Genomic DNA, 18,930 nt, shown 5'->3' on the forward strand with positions numbered 1-18,930 from the left:
ACTGGGCTGTTTTATCGCATCCTCTCGAGTACATTTTGATCTGGAGTGGCGCCCAGATAGCGGGAATCGGTATCGTTGATTGATAAAACTACTCGCGGAGAGAGAGAGAGAGAGAGAGAGAGAGAGATTCTGGGAACTCCAATTATTGTAGGTATTTAGTTCTATGAAAGCGATGTGAAGAGAAAATAGAGAAAAAGAGCACTTTTTGGAATTTCGAGAGGCAGGGACTAGGTTGAGACTTTGAATGTAATAAATATGAGGATTTGCGCGCTAATCTCTCTCTCTCTCTCTCTCTCTCTCTCTCTCTCTCTCTCTCTCTGAGACCTTCCCATAAGGCCGGCTGAAAGAAAAGACTGATTACATTGATAACAGCGCCTAAAAGTGACAACGATATTAGAATGCCACGCTGCCTTGATATCAGATGATGCTTGACGTGAACTCGTGTACTCTTATAGTCCAAATGCCCCAAAGGTCGGAAGTTAGGGCAGGTAGTCCTGGAAGAAAATACCCGAGGCGCTAGGGTGGGGTAGGTGGGCCAGAGGAAGATAAAGTAGGCGATACTCGATATCGTGAGATTTGAACCGCGGGATCTTCAAAGAACCAGAATTAGTTAAGTGAGTGATAACGAAACATACTTTTGATATTACGCTAGTTGGCATCACCACCTCAATAAAAGTCCATCTCGGTACGGGATTTATTGATATCTCTGTCTATCGAGTTGAAAAAACCTCCTTTACGTATACATCAAGTTTAGGTGCACACATACACACATATATTATATGCATGGGCGCATGTGTGTACGTAGTATCTTGGGGTTTAGCAGAGATAGAACAAAATAATGATATCTTCAGTTTTAGGGGATCGCGGGTACATTGTTGTTTCTGTAATGGAGATGGGATATTTAGTAGAAGGTTGACGTGATCGCTCTACTTTCTTATTGTTTAAGAATTTCAAACTCTTCGGCTCCAAGTACCTCAAGTAACACTTCATAAGGTTTGCAGAGTTTACAGGGCAAGATTAATATATTAAAAATTTTTTAATTGTCTTGGAAATTTGAATATTCATCATTCAGTTAATCATGACCATTGTAGACAGTGTGCTCTACTTCCTGACATAATCAGATGATATTCAGATAATGCTCGAGAGTGAAACTGGAGTTCTGTTTTGATGTACCCTAGGCCCAAGAATCTCCCCAGGGGGCCTAGTGTCGTCAGTGCACTTCACACGATGCACTGTAGGCATTACTTGGAGTGCTTGTCATTATCCCTTCGGCTCCTAGCTGCAACCCTTCACTCCTTTTGCTGTACATCCGGTTATATTCTCTTTCTTCCATCTTGCGATCCACCCTCTCCTAACAATTGTTTCATAGTGAAACTGCTTTGAGGTTTTCCTCCTGTTGCACCTTTCAAACCTTTTTACTGTCAACTTCAGTTTTAGCGCTGAATGATCTCATAAGTCCTAGCGCTTGGCCTAATTCCTATATCCTAACCCCCCCCCCCCCCTGTGCTTGCCAGTGGGGATTTAGAAAAGTCTGCTTTAATCTTCACATGAGGCTGTGAATTTGATTTTTTCCCATTAGTCAGAGATATCGCTGGCACAGAATTCAAAAGTGATGATATTCGTAATAGTCATTTTCATTAATCTCAATCCCGTAGAAGACACATTTCAGGAAACTAAAGAATTTGTGCTGGAATATCAAGAACTAGAAGAATTGATGCTGTAAAAGAGACCTTAATAAGAAGATTAAGGACTCTGTTTCTGCTGTGAAAAAATATTTTTTCTGAAGCTTTTAAGAAGGTTGTGCACCAAATTTATTGGTGTTGCAGTGAGGTAATGGAAACCTTGCCATTACACAATTATTTCAGCTTCAAGAAGGCTTATGAAAAAGTTTGATTTTCTAAGTGTGGGGTTGAAGTGATGTGCGAGGCCTCACTTTAACTATTACTGGAATTATCTCTTGCGGAAAGGTGAATAGTAAGGTGTGTCAGGGGAAAAAAACAAAACACACACACACTTACTTCTTCATTGATTTTCCTATTGGTTAGAAATATGAGAAAAAAGCCATTGGAAAATGGCGTATTAATCCAGATGAAAAGCTTGAAAAGTGGTCCTCATTTAGAAAATGTTGAGTGCATCTTATGTGAAATTGTTATACACTGAATTATTCCAAGTACGAAGGTACCTGTCCTACGTGTACCTTTAAGTAAACATAGGGTCCTGCAGATCATAATCAACATATGAAACAAAAGTAACTTTAAGGGAAGATTTCAGCTCGTTAGAAACAGAATGTTGTAAATTTGACATTTTCGTTATTCCTTCGGATTAAATACTTTAATTTTAGTTGTTTGACGTCCTACGAAAATTTAGCGAGTTAGCTGTAAAAAAAGGGATAATACAGCAGTTGAATTTGAATAGGAAATTAGAATAGTCTTTTATCCCTGTAACGCTATTACTTTTGTGTGAACTTGGTTTCAATAAACGGTTTAAGAAATTTATATATTTTAGTGACATCTCCGTTATTATTTATTTCAAGAACGGTCCCTCTGACTACAGGTAAAACGTCAGGGCAGTAGAAAATTTTCTGCTGTTTTTCATTGGTCTGTTTACAACTGATTACAAAGAGACTTACCTGTGTTTTGTGCTATCTACAACCTAGGATAAGGTTTAAACCACTCAAGATACTACATTTACAATGAAGAAAATTAAAATCACAATCTTTTTGTAATCTCACTCACTTGAGTATCAGTTGTATCAGACAATGATTTATAAACCCGTTTGGGATATCAATGGTTGTCACGTCTAATCAGGTATCATTCACATCCTCGCTTCATTCATTAGTCTTATCGAAATTCATTCATTGTATGAGTTTTTCACGGGCGGAGTCGTTGGTTGTTTTTTCTCTCCTGTTTCCTTCTGCTTTAAGAAATATTATTCCTTGAACGTTTCTCTTCGGGTGCCTACATCAAGGAAGCTTGTTCGTGTAAGCTTTGTTGATCTCACAGAAAGAGTCAGATTTTTAAAATTCAAGTCAATGTTTCCCATAATCCCAGTGCTGGTTATCTTTTTCTTTCAGCTCTTATCTCTCTCTCTCTCTCTCTCTCTCTCTCTCTCTCTCTTATCGTACAACTGAGCGAGCATCACCAGCAGCTCCATTATCAACTACCACCATCAGATACCGCCGCAACACTTCTCAAGCTCTGCCGACCCTTAGGGATGTCTGGCCCTGCCGCGGGTCTCAGGACGGTCGACCTTTCCGCCCGACGTGGGATGGCACCGTATTGCACGGCATCCTCATCTGTTCTTCTCCACTGCCACCTCGCTTTCCCACAGTACATATTTTCTGCCTAGAACCTTTGCCGACGGTTTGAAGATATGGTGCGGGATCCGAGCAACTTCCCAGCGTCGCTCGAAAATTTCATCAAGGATTCCCAAAATTTCATTCTGCAGGCGACCAACAACCCCGTGCCCGGCGTTTGAGGATCCCGCGAGGCGAGAGAGAGCACGGCAGAGGTCCTTGTGTGAGGAAGAAGGAAGAAGGCGTTCGAGCTACCCGAAGTCGAATCCGTGGCCGGAGGTAGGCTTGTGGGTGCAGCAGCAGCAGCAGCAGCAGGAGCAGCAAACTCAGTATCGGTCGATATCAGATATCAGGGGTTGGGGTATCAGAGGACCAGCCTCACTCGCTCTTCTACACTGGTGCCGACCACTTCCACCCCTCTCCTCCTCCTCCTCCTCCTCCTCCTACACCGCCATCATCACCATTATCACAACCACTACAACTACCACCAGTTCCGATGCTCCAACGCCTCCTTAATTACTAACAGTATTATACAACAACTACTATCGTCTGCGACGTAAAGCCGTTAGTGCCACCACTTACTTCTTAGGCCTCCTCAAGTTCTGTCACATCTCAACCTCTTGATTATGAGATCCTTGGATGACGAGGCAATAATTCATTTTCTATGACCGGCTGGCCGCTGTTAAGTGTACTTATTAGCTCTTTAGTCACAGAAATGAAATTTGAATCGATCATTTTTTTTTTCCTGAAATAACTGAAAGTCGGTGCCTTCCTGATATCAGCTGTTGATCTGAAAGTTTGACTGATCTCTGGAAGAGCGAGTTTTAACCCTGAAGTCCTCACCCGATAGTACAAATATATATATATATGTCGGTAACCGATCCGGCGCGACTCGACGCATTGCAAGTGTTCAAACGTAAAAGGAGTTCCGACAGGGAAGCATGTGCTGAGCGAACGTAACAAGCTACTCCTTAGTTTTGTTTTTCTCTACATTTCCTCCCCCAAGTGCCAAAACGTTGCGTTGATTGTCCAGGAATTGTCGCGTTGTGGTTCTCTTGGACGAACATCAACGACATTAGAGTAGTTCTCTGTTTCTTGGGAAAGAAAAAGGATAAGGATTGGAATGAGCTTTGCGCCTCATCCTTTGTACAAACCTTGCTGAATGATATTGGAAAAAGATATTCTCCAAATATTAGTGTATAAGGAACAAGTGTCTTTTGAACTCGTGCACTATTGTTCTTCCATGCCTTTGTGATTGAAACGTGATGTGCCAGTGATAGGAAAAATGGATCTTGAAAACAAGTTAGAAATTGGAGCGTCACGAAGTGCCCATGTGATCGTAGGAAGAGTGTAAAAGATCGCTCGTTCTGTGACAACTTTGATTCGAAATTTGGTTCATTTCGTGAGGCATTTCAAGTGTTATTCTGAATTTGAAAATAAAGTGAAATTGTGCAGTGTTTATAAGGTGCTCTGAAAAATAAGATTTTTAACAAATAGTTTCTCTCATGTGATGAGTTTCACAGTGGACATTTAATTCCACTTATTGATTATTAGTTCACTGTGGACTTTTAATTCCACTTTACCTTTGAGTCCATAGTGGACTTTCAATTTGAATTTTCAGTGTTGAGGTCATAGTAGACTTTTGATTTAATTTTCTGGTTTTAAGACCGCATCCTAACAGTACAAAAGTTCCATTATGGATAACGAAGGACTCCATGCCCATCCTCCGGTTTCTACAGACGCCATGGGAGGGGCCCCACATATGGCTAGAGGAGGGATGAACACAGTGGATACAGGTGACCAGGTAGCCACGAGTGCCATGGAGATGTCAGGTGTGGCGGCGCCCCTGGTGGGCTCCACCCGCAGGACTTCGAGGGTCTGGCGGTACTTTGGCATGATGGACAACTGCCACTACATTTGCCACTTGTGCTCGTTCGTTGGCGCCTACACCAACACTACTAACATGAGGAAACACATCCAGCACCACCACCCGGAGAGGTACCAGGATATTTTGGACCACACTCGTCCCACCACGAGGCCTTTTTATGGTGGTTCTGTGGTAGGATCCATACGTCCAGCGCCTCAGCATTTTTCCTCCCAGCCTCAGCACCATCACCATCATCCATATCCGTCCGCAGCAGCGGCAGCAGCTGCTGCTGCGTTAGTGTATCCTCATAACATAGGAGCAGCCAAGAGGATGCTTTTTCCCAAGCCCCCTGACGGGACGCAGGGTCAGGCAAACAGCGGCAGTGACAAGGTCAGCAACAGTCACGCTGTGACCAGCCATCATCCCCTGTACACCAACCATCCATCTTCCACTGCACCTCCGTCGCAGTCTTGGGCGTTGGCATATCCTCAATTACCGTCAACGTCTTCGGGATCTTTGGAGAACAATGCCGCTACTTCTTACTCCTGTTCGGTAGTTCAGAGTGCCGTAGCGAGCGGAAGAACGGCAGTTGTCGCGTCGCCTGCCACTGCAAACCTTCCCTCTGTTTCGGTGAGTGCTTGCGAGCTGAGTCCAGAAGAAAGCGAAATTGTCAGCCAGCTTCTGCCTCCCATCAATCCAGAGTGTTCGAGCGACTCTGAAACAAGAGGTGAGGTCCAGTGATTCATAACTATTCACTGCTTTTTATCCAGAAAATTTGCTCTGTTCCTTGAAAATGCTTCCTTGAATGTCTCCTGACACGTGTAATATCTGGTTTGTGTGGCCTTTCTTGTTGGGGGAATGACTGGAAATGATGTTAATCCATATAAACTGAAAAATATGTTAACTTGATAATTCATGATAAAGCGGGTACCTGCAATACCACGAGAGAATGTATTTCAAGAGACAAATTATTCGCGGTCAAAACAATATGTTGTAGTATAACTACTATACTAACACTACAATATATATTCTTAAATGTCATAAATAAGTACACAGTATGCTATGCAAGTTATTGGTAACCTTACAGATAAATTAAACACAAGACTATACTGGGGCTATTTTACTGATATGTGCATCTTAATTAGTACTTTACTTTCATGTTCGCTTCATCATTCGTTCAGGATTAAAGAACTTTTTTGTCCACGTATTAAGTAGTTTATTACACTGATTGCGAAAAGGTAACAAAATCATTCTAAAGACGTCTGGCTTGACTTGACTTGTCCCAAACTAAAAATTTACGTGATATGAGACTTTTCAGAATAGATGTATTAGGGAAAGTGTTGAAATATATACCGATTTTCCATTTTAACTGGGAGTTTAGCTTCCTAATTCATTGAAGAATGGATTTGTGCTCATTCTTATTTTGGGGAAACTTTCGAGGGTTTGGAAGTTATACTTTCTCTGGATTCCTTGTGTTTATTGCTGTACTAGGTTTGACTAGAAGTTAAGAGGCATTGTGGAACATTTTTCTAGGATGTGTGTGTGTGTGTGTATGTGTTTGAATCATTAATCGCTAATCATATATATATATATATATATATATATCATATATATATATATATATATATATATAGAATTGACAGTAATTTGTGTTATAATATATATATATATATGATACTAATATATATATATATATATATAGATATATCATAATATATATATATATACTATATATGTGTGTGTGTGTGTGTGTGTAATATATATTGTAACTGCATATATTTAGCTACCAGGATATACTCAATAACTAAGTCCATCTATGAAATTTAGTAGTAACTATTAGCAATGAATATATGGAGGCATATTCATGACTTAAAAATGGTTATTTTCTATTTGATAGAGGATAAAAATTCAAGCCTCCAAACACTGACTGTGCTAATTTTTGTTTTATAAGCATATAGTGACCAATACCACATTTGTAAAAACAATCTGCACAGCAAGAGAGCAGAAATCTGATAGCCAATGTAATGGAAATATCCAGAAGAGCTTACTGAAAAGTATCGTTCTTCGTTTCTATCGGCCAAAATTTTCGGTAACGAGCATCTCATATATATAATATATATATATATAATATATATATATATATATATATATATATATATAAATGATTGTCAGTTATACCTGCGCGACTTCGTAATCACAAACATCGTTTAAATTTAAGTTACTATACCTTGGGAATGACTGACACCAAGGTAAGTTTAATTGTAATTAGTGCTTCTGCGCCGGCAGGATTCAAATCGTGACGTTTAGAAACAATGAGTTTGAACATCCGTGGCTGTGGTATATTGATTCTTATATTAAACGATATTTGTTGATATATATCTTCATATATATATCTATAAAGTATATATAATATAATATATATATATATATATATAATATATATGTGTGTGTGTGTGTGTGTGTGTATGTATGTATGTTTGTATGTATGGTATACGTATATACATACATATAATATCCACACAGACACACACACACACACACACACACATATATATAATAAGATATTTAATTATATATATATATATATATATATATATAATATATTCTTTCCCAGCAGCAATATTCCTACATTAATTAAGGGGTCGGTTGCCTGATGCGCCTTCTCCACTGCCTTCTATCAAAGGCATCATCCTCCATCAAACCTCTTCTCTCCATATCTTAATCTTCCTTCACTTTATCTCGCCATCTAATTCTCTGTCTCCCTCTCGATCTTCTTCCTCTAACATGTTCCTTCCAAGCTCTCTTCACTCCCTCCTCATCCTCATCACCAACTTCAACACATGCCCATGCCACCTTATTAACTCTGTAATCTTTACTAAGCCTGCCCTTCCTATTTCGTCATTTTCCAATCTCTCAAGCAGCGATATTCCCATAATCCACCTCAGCATTCTCATCTCTGTTCTATCAACTTATACTTCCTCTTTTTTTCTTAAAGCCCATGTTTCTGATCCATACGTTAACACTGGTCTTATCACTGTGCTAAAGATCTTGACTTTTAGCTTGATTGGCATTTTCTTATCACATATTACTCCAGCTGCCTCTCTACTTCCCCCATACAGCTTCCATCCTACTGTCAACTTCAGCCTCACATACGTCCTCTCGGCTTAAAGTAGATCCTAAGTAATTAAACTTTTCCACCTTTTTATAATCGAGCTGCTTCTTTCTTGCATTACTTTTCTGCCTCTATCTTCCATACTGCTCAGCAAAACCTCCGTTTTTTTTTTCACATTCACCTTTAAGCCAACCCTCTCTAAAAACTCTTGCTATTCTCCAACCCATCTCTGTAGTTTCTCATTTTCAGCAGTAATCACCCACCAGATCATCGGCATACAACAACTCCCACAGATCTTCATTCATGCTGACCCCTGGTGTAATCCAACACTAACTTCAAAGCTTTCTGTTTCCCCAACTGCTGTTATTACTTTCGTGCTCGTTCTTTGATATATCATCTCGACCAGCCTAACTAACTTTTCTGGGACTGTCTTCTTCCTCAAACACCAAAGCATCACTTCTCTTGGGATTGTGTCGTATGCTTTCTTCAGGTCTATAAATGCACAATAGAGCTCGTGGTTTCTCTCCTGTCTCTTTCCCTGCAGCTGTCTTACTATGAAGATGGCATCCACCGTTCCTCTTCAACTCATGAATCCATACTGCTGTTTCCTGATCTTTACAATCTCTCTTCATCGCTCATCTAGTATCCTCCTTGGATGAGAGATTAAGAGAGATTATAAAGGTTTGGAAATATATATGTTTCCAGAATGCCCAGAGTTACCCGGTATCATTATTACCGATGATTTGAGTAGTGTTTGTTGTCTGGCTTACAGCTAACTTATGCATAATAGATCTAAACACAGGATCAAGTGAGGGTGAAAATTTGACTTCGGAAAATTTTTAAGCATATTTTATCTTTTGATTCTTCGAGACCTTTTGAAATAACAAAAATGATAAAATTTTAATAGAAAAGGACATATTTTGGGGCCAGATGCCCACTGCAGTTGCCAAGCTCTCTCAAGTTGTTTGAAGGAATTAAAAAAAAACCGTAAATTGAAAGTAATAAAACAACCTCACTCATTATCTGTCAGTTTCCATTTGAATAATGGTTTAGAAAATGCCAAGATTTGCAGTCACAAAAGGGTAATATAGTGCAAATGTTTTTGAAGTCCATGTCTTTAGTAGGTCAAGTTTATTTTCATGCAGAATTTGCTGTCTTCATTCACAGTCCTCCCCACGTCACGTCATGTCACAGTGGCGAGTCAGGAAATCATTAAATTGAAATTTTGTCCGGTAGTTGACGACGTTTACAGATGTTATGCATCGCAGTCAGTTTCCCTATGAAAAGCTGCATATGATGTCACATTTGCACCTGGTTAGTTTAAGCCATTTGGGAAGAGTTGGAACACGTACACAAACTTTTCTCTAAAACAAATATATGTGTGTGTGTATTTGCAAGTAATGAGTAGAATTTGTTGCAGCAGAGAGAAAGGCTGTATTTGTGAGTGTGTGTGGTCCTGGAATGGAAAAGCTGGAGGCTAAAGAAGTATCTTTGGAAAAATCAGAATCTGTGCCAACTTAGGATTGGAGAATGTGGGGGAGTGGCTGTGCTAGCTGATGTAAATATATAGATATGTGACAGAATGGAGTTGCCTCGAGTATAGAAGAATGAAAGACTTGTGGAATTGTTTGCAAGGGGACTAGATCGCTGGGATACGCTTTCCACTGATGTATGCACAGAAAAGCAAAAATATTGAGGACATAGATGTATTGATGAGAACATGAAGGATTGGAAGCTAATTTTATCTCTTTATGCTGTCGAGATATGTATAAATTCCAGCTTGACCATCAGTATAGTAGAGTGAAATTGATCAAAAGATGTGAGAAGAGCATAAAATTGGAAAATGTCTAACTAAAGTTTGAGCTAGAACTGAAGAATCTTGGATAAAAGCTGGAAGTGAGACGTTGGAAAATCTTGTGACTGGGTCTTGGCGACAGTGGGGTTATGTTTTGGGTATGGGAGAAGAGGAGGGAATGAAAACAATAAGTAACGGAATAAGTACTGGAATAAAAAATGAAAGATTTATTGAATGAAGAGAGATTATTAGAGATGCAATTTTATGTAAGTCTAAAAGATGGATAGGGTAATTAAGAATAGAAGAATAAAAAGAAGGCAAGTACAGAGAGGGAGTTGGAAGGAAACGGAACCTCAATTCTAGGACATTGTATATGAATGATTGTGGAGGTGACTGTTGAGGAGGAACTTGTAGGGCGGCTAATAGGCCGAAGAATGCAAAACCACTTAGCTTTTGTGGTCCATAGGCGGTATTGCGACTGAGTGGCTGACTATACTCTGTTTTTTTCCATCTGTCCATCCGCCTGTGGTGTTTGCGTATGGTAACATTGCGTCCCGGCCTTTAGATAGTTACATTCAGCTTACATTCAACAATAATAACAATATTTCGAATATTAACGGTGTAATTCGCATACAGTAATTTATTCAAACACTTTTCAGTTGCAAATGTACACCCAGATATCCTTTTATTTACCTAAAACTTACACAACGTAACTATTTAAAGCTCGGGACGCAGTGTTACCATGCAAAAACACCACAGGCAGATGGACAGATGGAAAAAAAAACAGAGTATAGGCAGCGTAAAGTATGTATGGACAAGGGAAATATCCTGAAGGAATAGGTGGTGAATGGGGCAGTTTTCCATAGGAAAGAAGTATTGTAAGATTTTGTTGGAGAAAGTAATGGGAATGTCAAGAGTGATACCAGCAGAATAGCATGGGATTAGACTAAGAAGAGGCTCATTGGATCGAATGTTTGTTATGAAACAGGTATGTGACAAGTTTGAAAGCAAAGAGCATTATTAAATATATATACTTAGTCGTAGAGAAAGGTTATGATAGAATTAATAGAGAGGCAGTGTAAAAGGTCTCGACTGTGTGTGTTATACAAGACGAGGTGTTGAAAGCAGTTAAACATTTTTATTTTTGAAGTAAAGTGTATTAGAAAATGTAGAGCGGAAAAGCAAAACCAACAATGCATTCTTGTATACAAACGAATAGGAAGAGCCGCACGTTTTTGACTATTAATGGCGGCAATAGTCGTGTGAATGTGGGCCTATGTTCGTGAATGCTCAAGTGCAACGCGGAAGCGCCATGAAAAATTTTCGAGTGGAAAAATCTTGCATATTGTAATTTATGCCTGGAATACATACAGAATAAAAAATTGCAACAGTTGATAAAAAGCGAAGTATAAGAAAGAAACTCCTAAGTACAGTTCTCTCATTAAACCACGGGAATCCCAATACCCAGCCGGTGAGGCAAATGTCTCAAATTGCATACGTTCATTCACTACAAATAATGGGTGGTCTCTGGTAAAAAAAAGAGAAGCACTTTATTGTGCAAAAAATTAAAAAATTACAGCAACTGGCAACCCAGACGCTATGCGTATAGGAGAAAGCCCTCTATAATTGGCAGTAATATTATACATACCTTTTCCAGTCTATTTATTACTAGAAAAGCCATCCATCAGGGGTGATACGTTGCTCGGGTAGCGTTAGAAAATAGAAGTGCTTACAGATAACTACATCGGGGAATTACTATGTACTAAGAAGTTACTCATTAGAGAAGATTTCACTACAAGATGTGTGTTCAACAACAAAAATGACTCGGGACACCAGTCTCGTTAGAAAGATTACTGAAAATTTTTTACCATTGCTGCCCTGCTGCTTCATGGGCTCTCGCGAAGTGGTTCCCTTCCACTCGGTTTCGTCAGCATGGAAAAATATAAAAATCGGTCATTTCTAATGTCTCATATTGTCAGATCAGAATTGAGCTGACACAATATAGTTCATTAGGAATCAAGCCTTTTTTTAAAAGGCCGAAACGCTCTCAAAGTTGTTACATAAATAAATTCAGTTGGCCACTCTGTTAATAGCTGTTCGGATTCTTACCATGCATGATACGTTGTTATATTGTACATAGTTTCTTGTAGGTTAGTTTGACAAATTTTAAGAGAACATAAAACAAAGTGTTTCCTGGTTTCTTTGCTTACGAGTATCTTCATGTGAATAATTAAGTAATTTATAGAAAGCAGTACAGACGCTCTCTCTCTCTCTCTCTCTCTCTCTCTCTCTCTCTCTCTCTCTCTCTCAGCTCATAATACTTTTCATGAAATAAATTTTCGTATATACAACCATGTCATCCCATAGGCTGCCTTCGCACGTATTGATAAAACCGTACAGGTTGTGCAAAACTTTGTTCGAAACGTATGGCTTGTTCTTCGTTCCGAGAACGAAGAATTAATTCGTGTAGATATGAGCACATACATTTTCAGAATGTTCGTTGTAGGTTACATGTTAGCCGTTAAAGTATTTGAATTGTGGTTGTCAAGTTGGAGTTCCATATTTCACCAGAAACGTAACTGCTTGAAGCCTTTGCTAATTTTAAATAGAAGATTTACACGTATTCAGGTGAACCTGTTTATGTGCTTCAAGGTAAAATAGATGGACAAAACTTCAGAATTTTTTAGTTTTCGTAACTGAAAGAGGTTTGTAGGATTACATTCAATGTAAGATGTCAGTGGAGTGTCCATTTTCGAATTCAGCTCGATGTGATGTGGCCCCATTCAAGTATAAATCGGAATAAGTAATATTTGAAATTAACATAAATGAACAGTTTATGATCATGTACATAGTGCTAATTGGGCATTAGTAAACCTGCTTATGCCCATGTTTTTGCTCCCCAGTACCTCTTATGATGACCATTAGTGGTGATACATGACAAATAATGTTTTAAAAAATATGGATACACTATTTCTTATACAGTATAAATACCGGAAAAAAAGAGGAATTTAAACTCACTTTAATTAACAAATTTTGAATATGTACTAGTGCTAAGTGCGCAATAGCTTGGACTGGGAGCGATGTATTTAGCGTCTTGTTTATCTTTTTTCATCTTTTATTCAGTGAGCATTTTGACAAAACGTTAAGAAATAAAACATGAGAAATGATAAGGAGAGAGGGTAGGTGTGTGTGTTTGTGTGTATATCTCTCTCTCTCTCTCTCTCTCAGGCGCAAGGTAAACTCCAACGCTCTCTTCTCTCTTTCTCTCTCTCTCTCTCTCTCTCTCTCCTGCTCTCTCTCTTCTTCTCTTCTCAGGCGGCAAGGTAAACTACGACTCCACGTGTAGGCCTAACGCACAACGACGATACTTGACCTTAAAAGGCCCAAAGGCAACGTCTATTAAAAACAAAAGTAGCAATATATATTATCCTTTTAGAAGGAAAGAACATTAACATTGGCTCAAAATACACGTAGGTTACAATACCCTACCATTTGAATCGGATTCTCATTTACACAAGTGAAATGCAGTGATAACTGACACAGAAATATAGAAGTGTATTAAAAGTCTCAGTCTAACTAAAAGTCTCAGTCTAACCCCCTCTGGACAGGAGGGTTAATCAGGCATGCAGTTATTCGCTCAGGCATCATCCTTAACCAGCACATCGTAAAAATGCAGCGCTACGTCTGGTATACAAATATTGGCAATAATGTGTACAGACAAGTGCTTTATACCGCTGTAATTCACTTGCAGCAACGCACTTTTTTTTCTAGACTAAAACTGCTATCAAATACTGTCACTAATATAATAGCAATACTCGTAGTAGGGATGACCTGCTTTTACATAGACAAAAGTAATACAATAAAAGCATACATATAGATTTAAAGTTCGTACAGAGACTGCCCTCAAAGTAAATAAAAAGACAGTTAACGAGCCACTCAGGGACAATGTTTCTTAAATGCAGGACTAGACTTTATTGATTCCTTAACAAAATTATAGAAATAATCAATGTGTATTAATTACTCAGTAGTACTTTACAGCAGTGGCATACTATTTCACTGATGCTGTAATTTCAAACAACGGGAATAATTTGGCACTAATAATTCTTTTGGTTACTCTAGGAAATGAGAAAGTAAAGTTAGTTAAAATTTCATTCCTGTACGTGTTCCACTTCCTTCTCGTTCCATACACACCTGCTCAGCCCATGTATCCCCATACTTTAACTTTGGTTGGGAACGTCAATTTTTCTCGTCGTTTGCCTTTGTTGCGGTTTCTCGGTGACAAGTATCTGCACAGGAAAACAGCCGAGTTCAATTGTAGGGAGTGTTTCTGCGGCCTCGGTACCAGGGATCCTACAGCTGAGCTGAGGGGAGGTCTTCCTTGTGTTGCTTTCCAGGTAGCCACCACAGAGCACATTGATTTTGTGCTTCCTTTAGGCCCACAGAAACAACTGCAAAAGGGGCTTAAGGAAATTGGGGCTGTCTTTGGTGGCCTTCAGGCAGAAGGGCCGATAGACTTCCATGATGTCCGAGTGCGTGATTGGTTCGATCAGATAGGGCATCCCTTGTAGGTTATAGTGAATTATAATTTCTGCCCAGGGTACAGTGAAATTCTTCCTGCTTTTTTGGATACGCTTGTCACTACAAGCCTTAAGATCCTAGTGCAAGAAATATAAATAATTTGTCATGTCCGAATGCTGGAAACGAACCCGTGTGTCATAATCAGAACGAGGTCACGTTGCCGACATGACCATGAAAAGGAAAAATGTCTATTTTCTCTTGTACGTAAGTATACTTGTTTTCAGAGATTTGTTAGTTAGAATGTACCCATCCTCACTATTGCGTAGCCAAGTGGGCAATAGTTTTTGTTGTATTTTTTAGGCTGAAATATATAAGAATCTACTGGTCACACACACACACACACACCACACACACACACACACACACACACACACACACACACACATATATATATATATATATATATATATATATATATATATATATAATATATATATTAATCTACCAGTTACTTGTTACCAGATACATATGTAATTATAATAGCGACGATGCCATATTTACTTCCGAATTCTTTGCTCTTGTTTGGATTTGCTTGTCACTACAAAGCCTTAAGGTCCAATGGAAAAATATGAAGAAATTTTGATCTCTGGTATATTCTACACATATTTCAGCCTAAAAATCTAAAAAGCAATAAAAATGATAGTCACTTGGCGATGATGGTGAGATGGGTCTATTCCACCCTGATAAATATATCTGAAAACGACAGGTATATGGAAGCAATTGGCCATAGACTTGTATCCCTCTCGTAGTCAGGTCGGAAATGTGACCACGAACAGATTATGGTACACGGGTTCGTTTCCCGCCACCGGACACCATAATTTTTTCATATTTCTTGCACTTCGATCTCTAGGCTTTGTAGTGACAAGCATATCCATAAAAGCACGAAGATTTGGAGAAGTTAACTGGGCATTTTGACTATTACAATTACAAATGTATCTGATTAAAAAATGATTAGTAGGATTCGCTCCTCTCTCTCTCTCTCTCTCTCTCTCTCTCTCTCTCTCGCGTCTCTCTCTTTCTCTATTCTTCTTCTCTTCTATATATATATATATATATATATATATATATATATATATATATAATATATATATATATATATATATATATATATATATATATATATATATATATATATATATATATATATATATAATGTTTGTGTATGTAATCTGTGATCACGTTTTACCAGATACTTATGTAGTATTTCTTAGCCACATTGACCTCTTAACGTCTCGATTTCTTCAGATTTTGGAAATGCTTGTCAGTACAAAGCATAGGCCCAAATGAAGACAGATGAAGTTATACAGATATTGCCCGGCTAGGTAATTATCGTTACTAAGGCCGGGCATCAGTTTAGCTTCATTTATCTTCGTTTGGTCCTCGGCTTTGTAATGACAAAAGTTTCCAAAATCTGAAGAAATCGAAAAGTTCTGAAGAGGACAATTTGGGTAATGAATACGACATACATCTGAATAAAAAGTGACTGAGTCGATTGCACACGCGCGCGCACGCACACACACTCCCCAATGTACTTGAGAATATCATGAAATCCACCTAAAGAAGGTGAGTGAAAACCGGGACTCACCTTCTTACGTGGATTTTATATATATATATATATTATATATATATATATATATATATATATATATATATATATATATATATGTCATATCACATTACCGTGATTCATATACATATATCGAGCTACAATGTCCTTTAATATCTAATTCGCTCTACCTCGGAATTAATATATTTTCATATATGCTTAACCGAAGGGGAATTTTTTCCTCGATAATAGATTTCCCTGTACTTGGGCGCGAACGCAGGTACATTCAAATCCAGGCTCGTCAGTGATGGGGTGGTAGAGCTTCAGTGACGAGCCTGGATTTGAATGTACCTGCGTTCGCGCCCAAGTACAGGTAAATCTATTATCGAGGAAAAAATTCCCCTTCGGTTAAGCATATATGAAAATATAATTAATTCCGAGGTAGAGCGAATTAGATATTAAAGGACATTGTAGCTCGATATATATATATATATATATATATATATATATATATATATATATATATATATTATATATAATATGTATGTATATATGTATGTATATATATATATATATATATATATATATATATATATATATATGTATATATATATATATATATATATATATATATATATATATATATATATATATATATATATATATTTATTATAAAACCCTCAGGGGATGTCCATGATACAAAGAATAAATAAAAATTAAAAGTTTATTCCAAAGAAACATAACGTTTCGCACATGAATCCTCTATGCATCATCAGTCTGTGAAAGAACATAGACACATTTATAAATAACATACATATATATATATATATATATATATATATATATATATATATTATATATATATATATTTCAGCCTTCCTCTTCTTATCTCCACTTACTGAAATCACTACAAAATTCAAATTAAACGAGATATATATATATGTATATATATAGTATGTATGATATATATATATATATATATATATATATATATATATATATATATATATCCATACATATATATATATATACTATATATATCTCGTTTAATTTGAATTTTGTAGTGATTTCAGTAAGTGGAGATAGAAGAGAAGGCTGAAATTAGCGCAACGATGACACAATACTGAGGATATGAAGTTGGAGCATTTTTATTCAGCAAAACGCCAAAAGATTTGCAGCGCTTGCTCAACTGAATTTGTGAAAAACAGAAGTAATGAGCAGAACGTTTACACAAAGGAATGAAATATGCCAAATCAAGAAAAGGTTGCTGATATTTAGGTAGAATGGTGCTCATTCTCTGGAGTTGGAATTTATTGAAAGATTTAAGTAGACAAATCGGACTATAGGCACGCTGAGTTAATTTGAGTTGGCTTACGAAAGTAAGATTACTTACAGAAGTCTAGAACGGTGTGTTTTGCTAATCATACAAAAATCTTTAAACAATGTTGAGAAGGTGATGTTGCTTTAAGTATAAAGCTTCAAGATTATGAGGATTATTATGGCAGGATAGTTAGAAATGATACAATAAGAGCAAGGCGTGATGCACCTCCAGCTTATTCGGCTTGCGTGCAAGATGTTCTCCTGACACATAAGTTGGAAACATTAAACTTACCGTGAAGCGATCTTCGTCATTAATACTCACAAGTAGTACTACTCAAACTAACAACAAGGATCAAATAAAAAGGACACAGGTTAAATACGTTCATATATTCTCAGTTATAAGTGGAAACAAAAATAACTAAACAAATATATATTTAATTTCATTACATCTATTAAATTAAAACGTGCTAGAATCTATAACAATTAGCCCGTTCTTTCACCAACGAAAATTTTAAACATACGGTATAGTTTAATGGAAATAATTTTTCTTTTCTGTTTAACATGCACATTATTTTTTGTATTTTCGATCTAAGAAATAAATCATAAATATCCCATCCCAAAATTCCTATATCTTTAACTCAACGCGAACACCTTTTCAGACTTTTTAGGTATTCTTACCTCCCCTCCCCCCCAAACAACAATAATAAATTAGTTTGGGGGCTTACTCCCCTAGTAAGCGAAAATTACGGAAGCTCCATGTAGCTTAGATAATGGTGAAAGTGGGTTGGAGTGACCTTTTGATATATTTTGAGTACAATCCCTTGGGTAATACTAGGTGATGGTCATCAAGGCTCTTGTGGCTACCAAAAGAGTTGAAAGAATTGCAAAAAATGAAGCACAGGAAGCAGCTACTTGAGAAGTGGAGTTTCACAGGAGGTCTTTGTCTCTTGTATGTTGAAAAAGATTATATGTATGTATATATATAAAATATAATAATTTATTTATGTGTCTGTCTATATATGTGTATATATAAATATATATATATATCTATATATATATATATATAAATATATATATATATATATATATATATACACACACACACACGACGTAATATGAGAAGTTTTATTCTTAGTCACTGTATATTATTAAGCTCTCAACTTACCAGACCTTATGCAATGCCCAAATGGATTTGGAGTTACCTCTCAAAGATTAACACAAGTCCGACTTTGCTACTGTTTTCTAAATAAAGACTTACCCAAATAAGAAACTAATCTCCCTAATAGGCTTACGGAATGGGACGCAGTTCAGAATCTGTATCATATTTTACTATTAATATGGGTATTGATTAAAACTGGCTTTTGGGGGATTATTTATGCTCCTCTTTATTGCACTGTTCAAGATATTCCTACCAGGC

At 37.4% G+C, this 18,930-nt stretch overlaps 1 protein-coding gene across 4 annotated transcripts in view; it reads left to right on the forward strand.

Moving 5' to 3' along the window:
* LOC135221916 (protein bric-a-brac 1-like) overlaps nucleotides 1-18,930 on the forward strand; it is a 149,375-nt gene that overhangs the window by 91,859 nt on the left and 38,586 nt on the right. Inside the window, exon 1 of one of the 4 annotated variants that reach the window (XM_064259937.1) lies at nucleotides 3,169-5,889. The exons of the other annotated variants lie outside the window; for them this stretch is intronic. Coding sequence (XP_064116007.1) covers nucleotides 4,992-5,889 — 898 coding nt within the window. The 5' untranslated portion in view covers nucleotides 3,169-4,991. Of the gene's footprint in view, nucleotides 1-3,168; nucleotides 5,890-18,930 lie in introns of those variants that run through there. 4 annotated transcript variants of the gene reach the window in all.

Source organism: Macrobrachium nipponense, chromosome 3, assembly GCF_015104395.2.
Source record: "Macrobrachium nipponense isolate FS-2020 chromosome 3, ASM1510439v2, whole genome shotgun sequence".
In the NCBI taxonomy this organism is placed as follows: Eukaryota; Metazoa; Arthropoda; class Malacostraca; order Decapoda; family Palaemonidae; genus Macrobrachium; species Macrobrachium nipponense.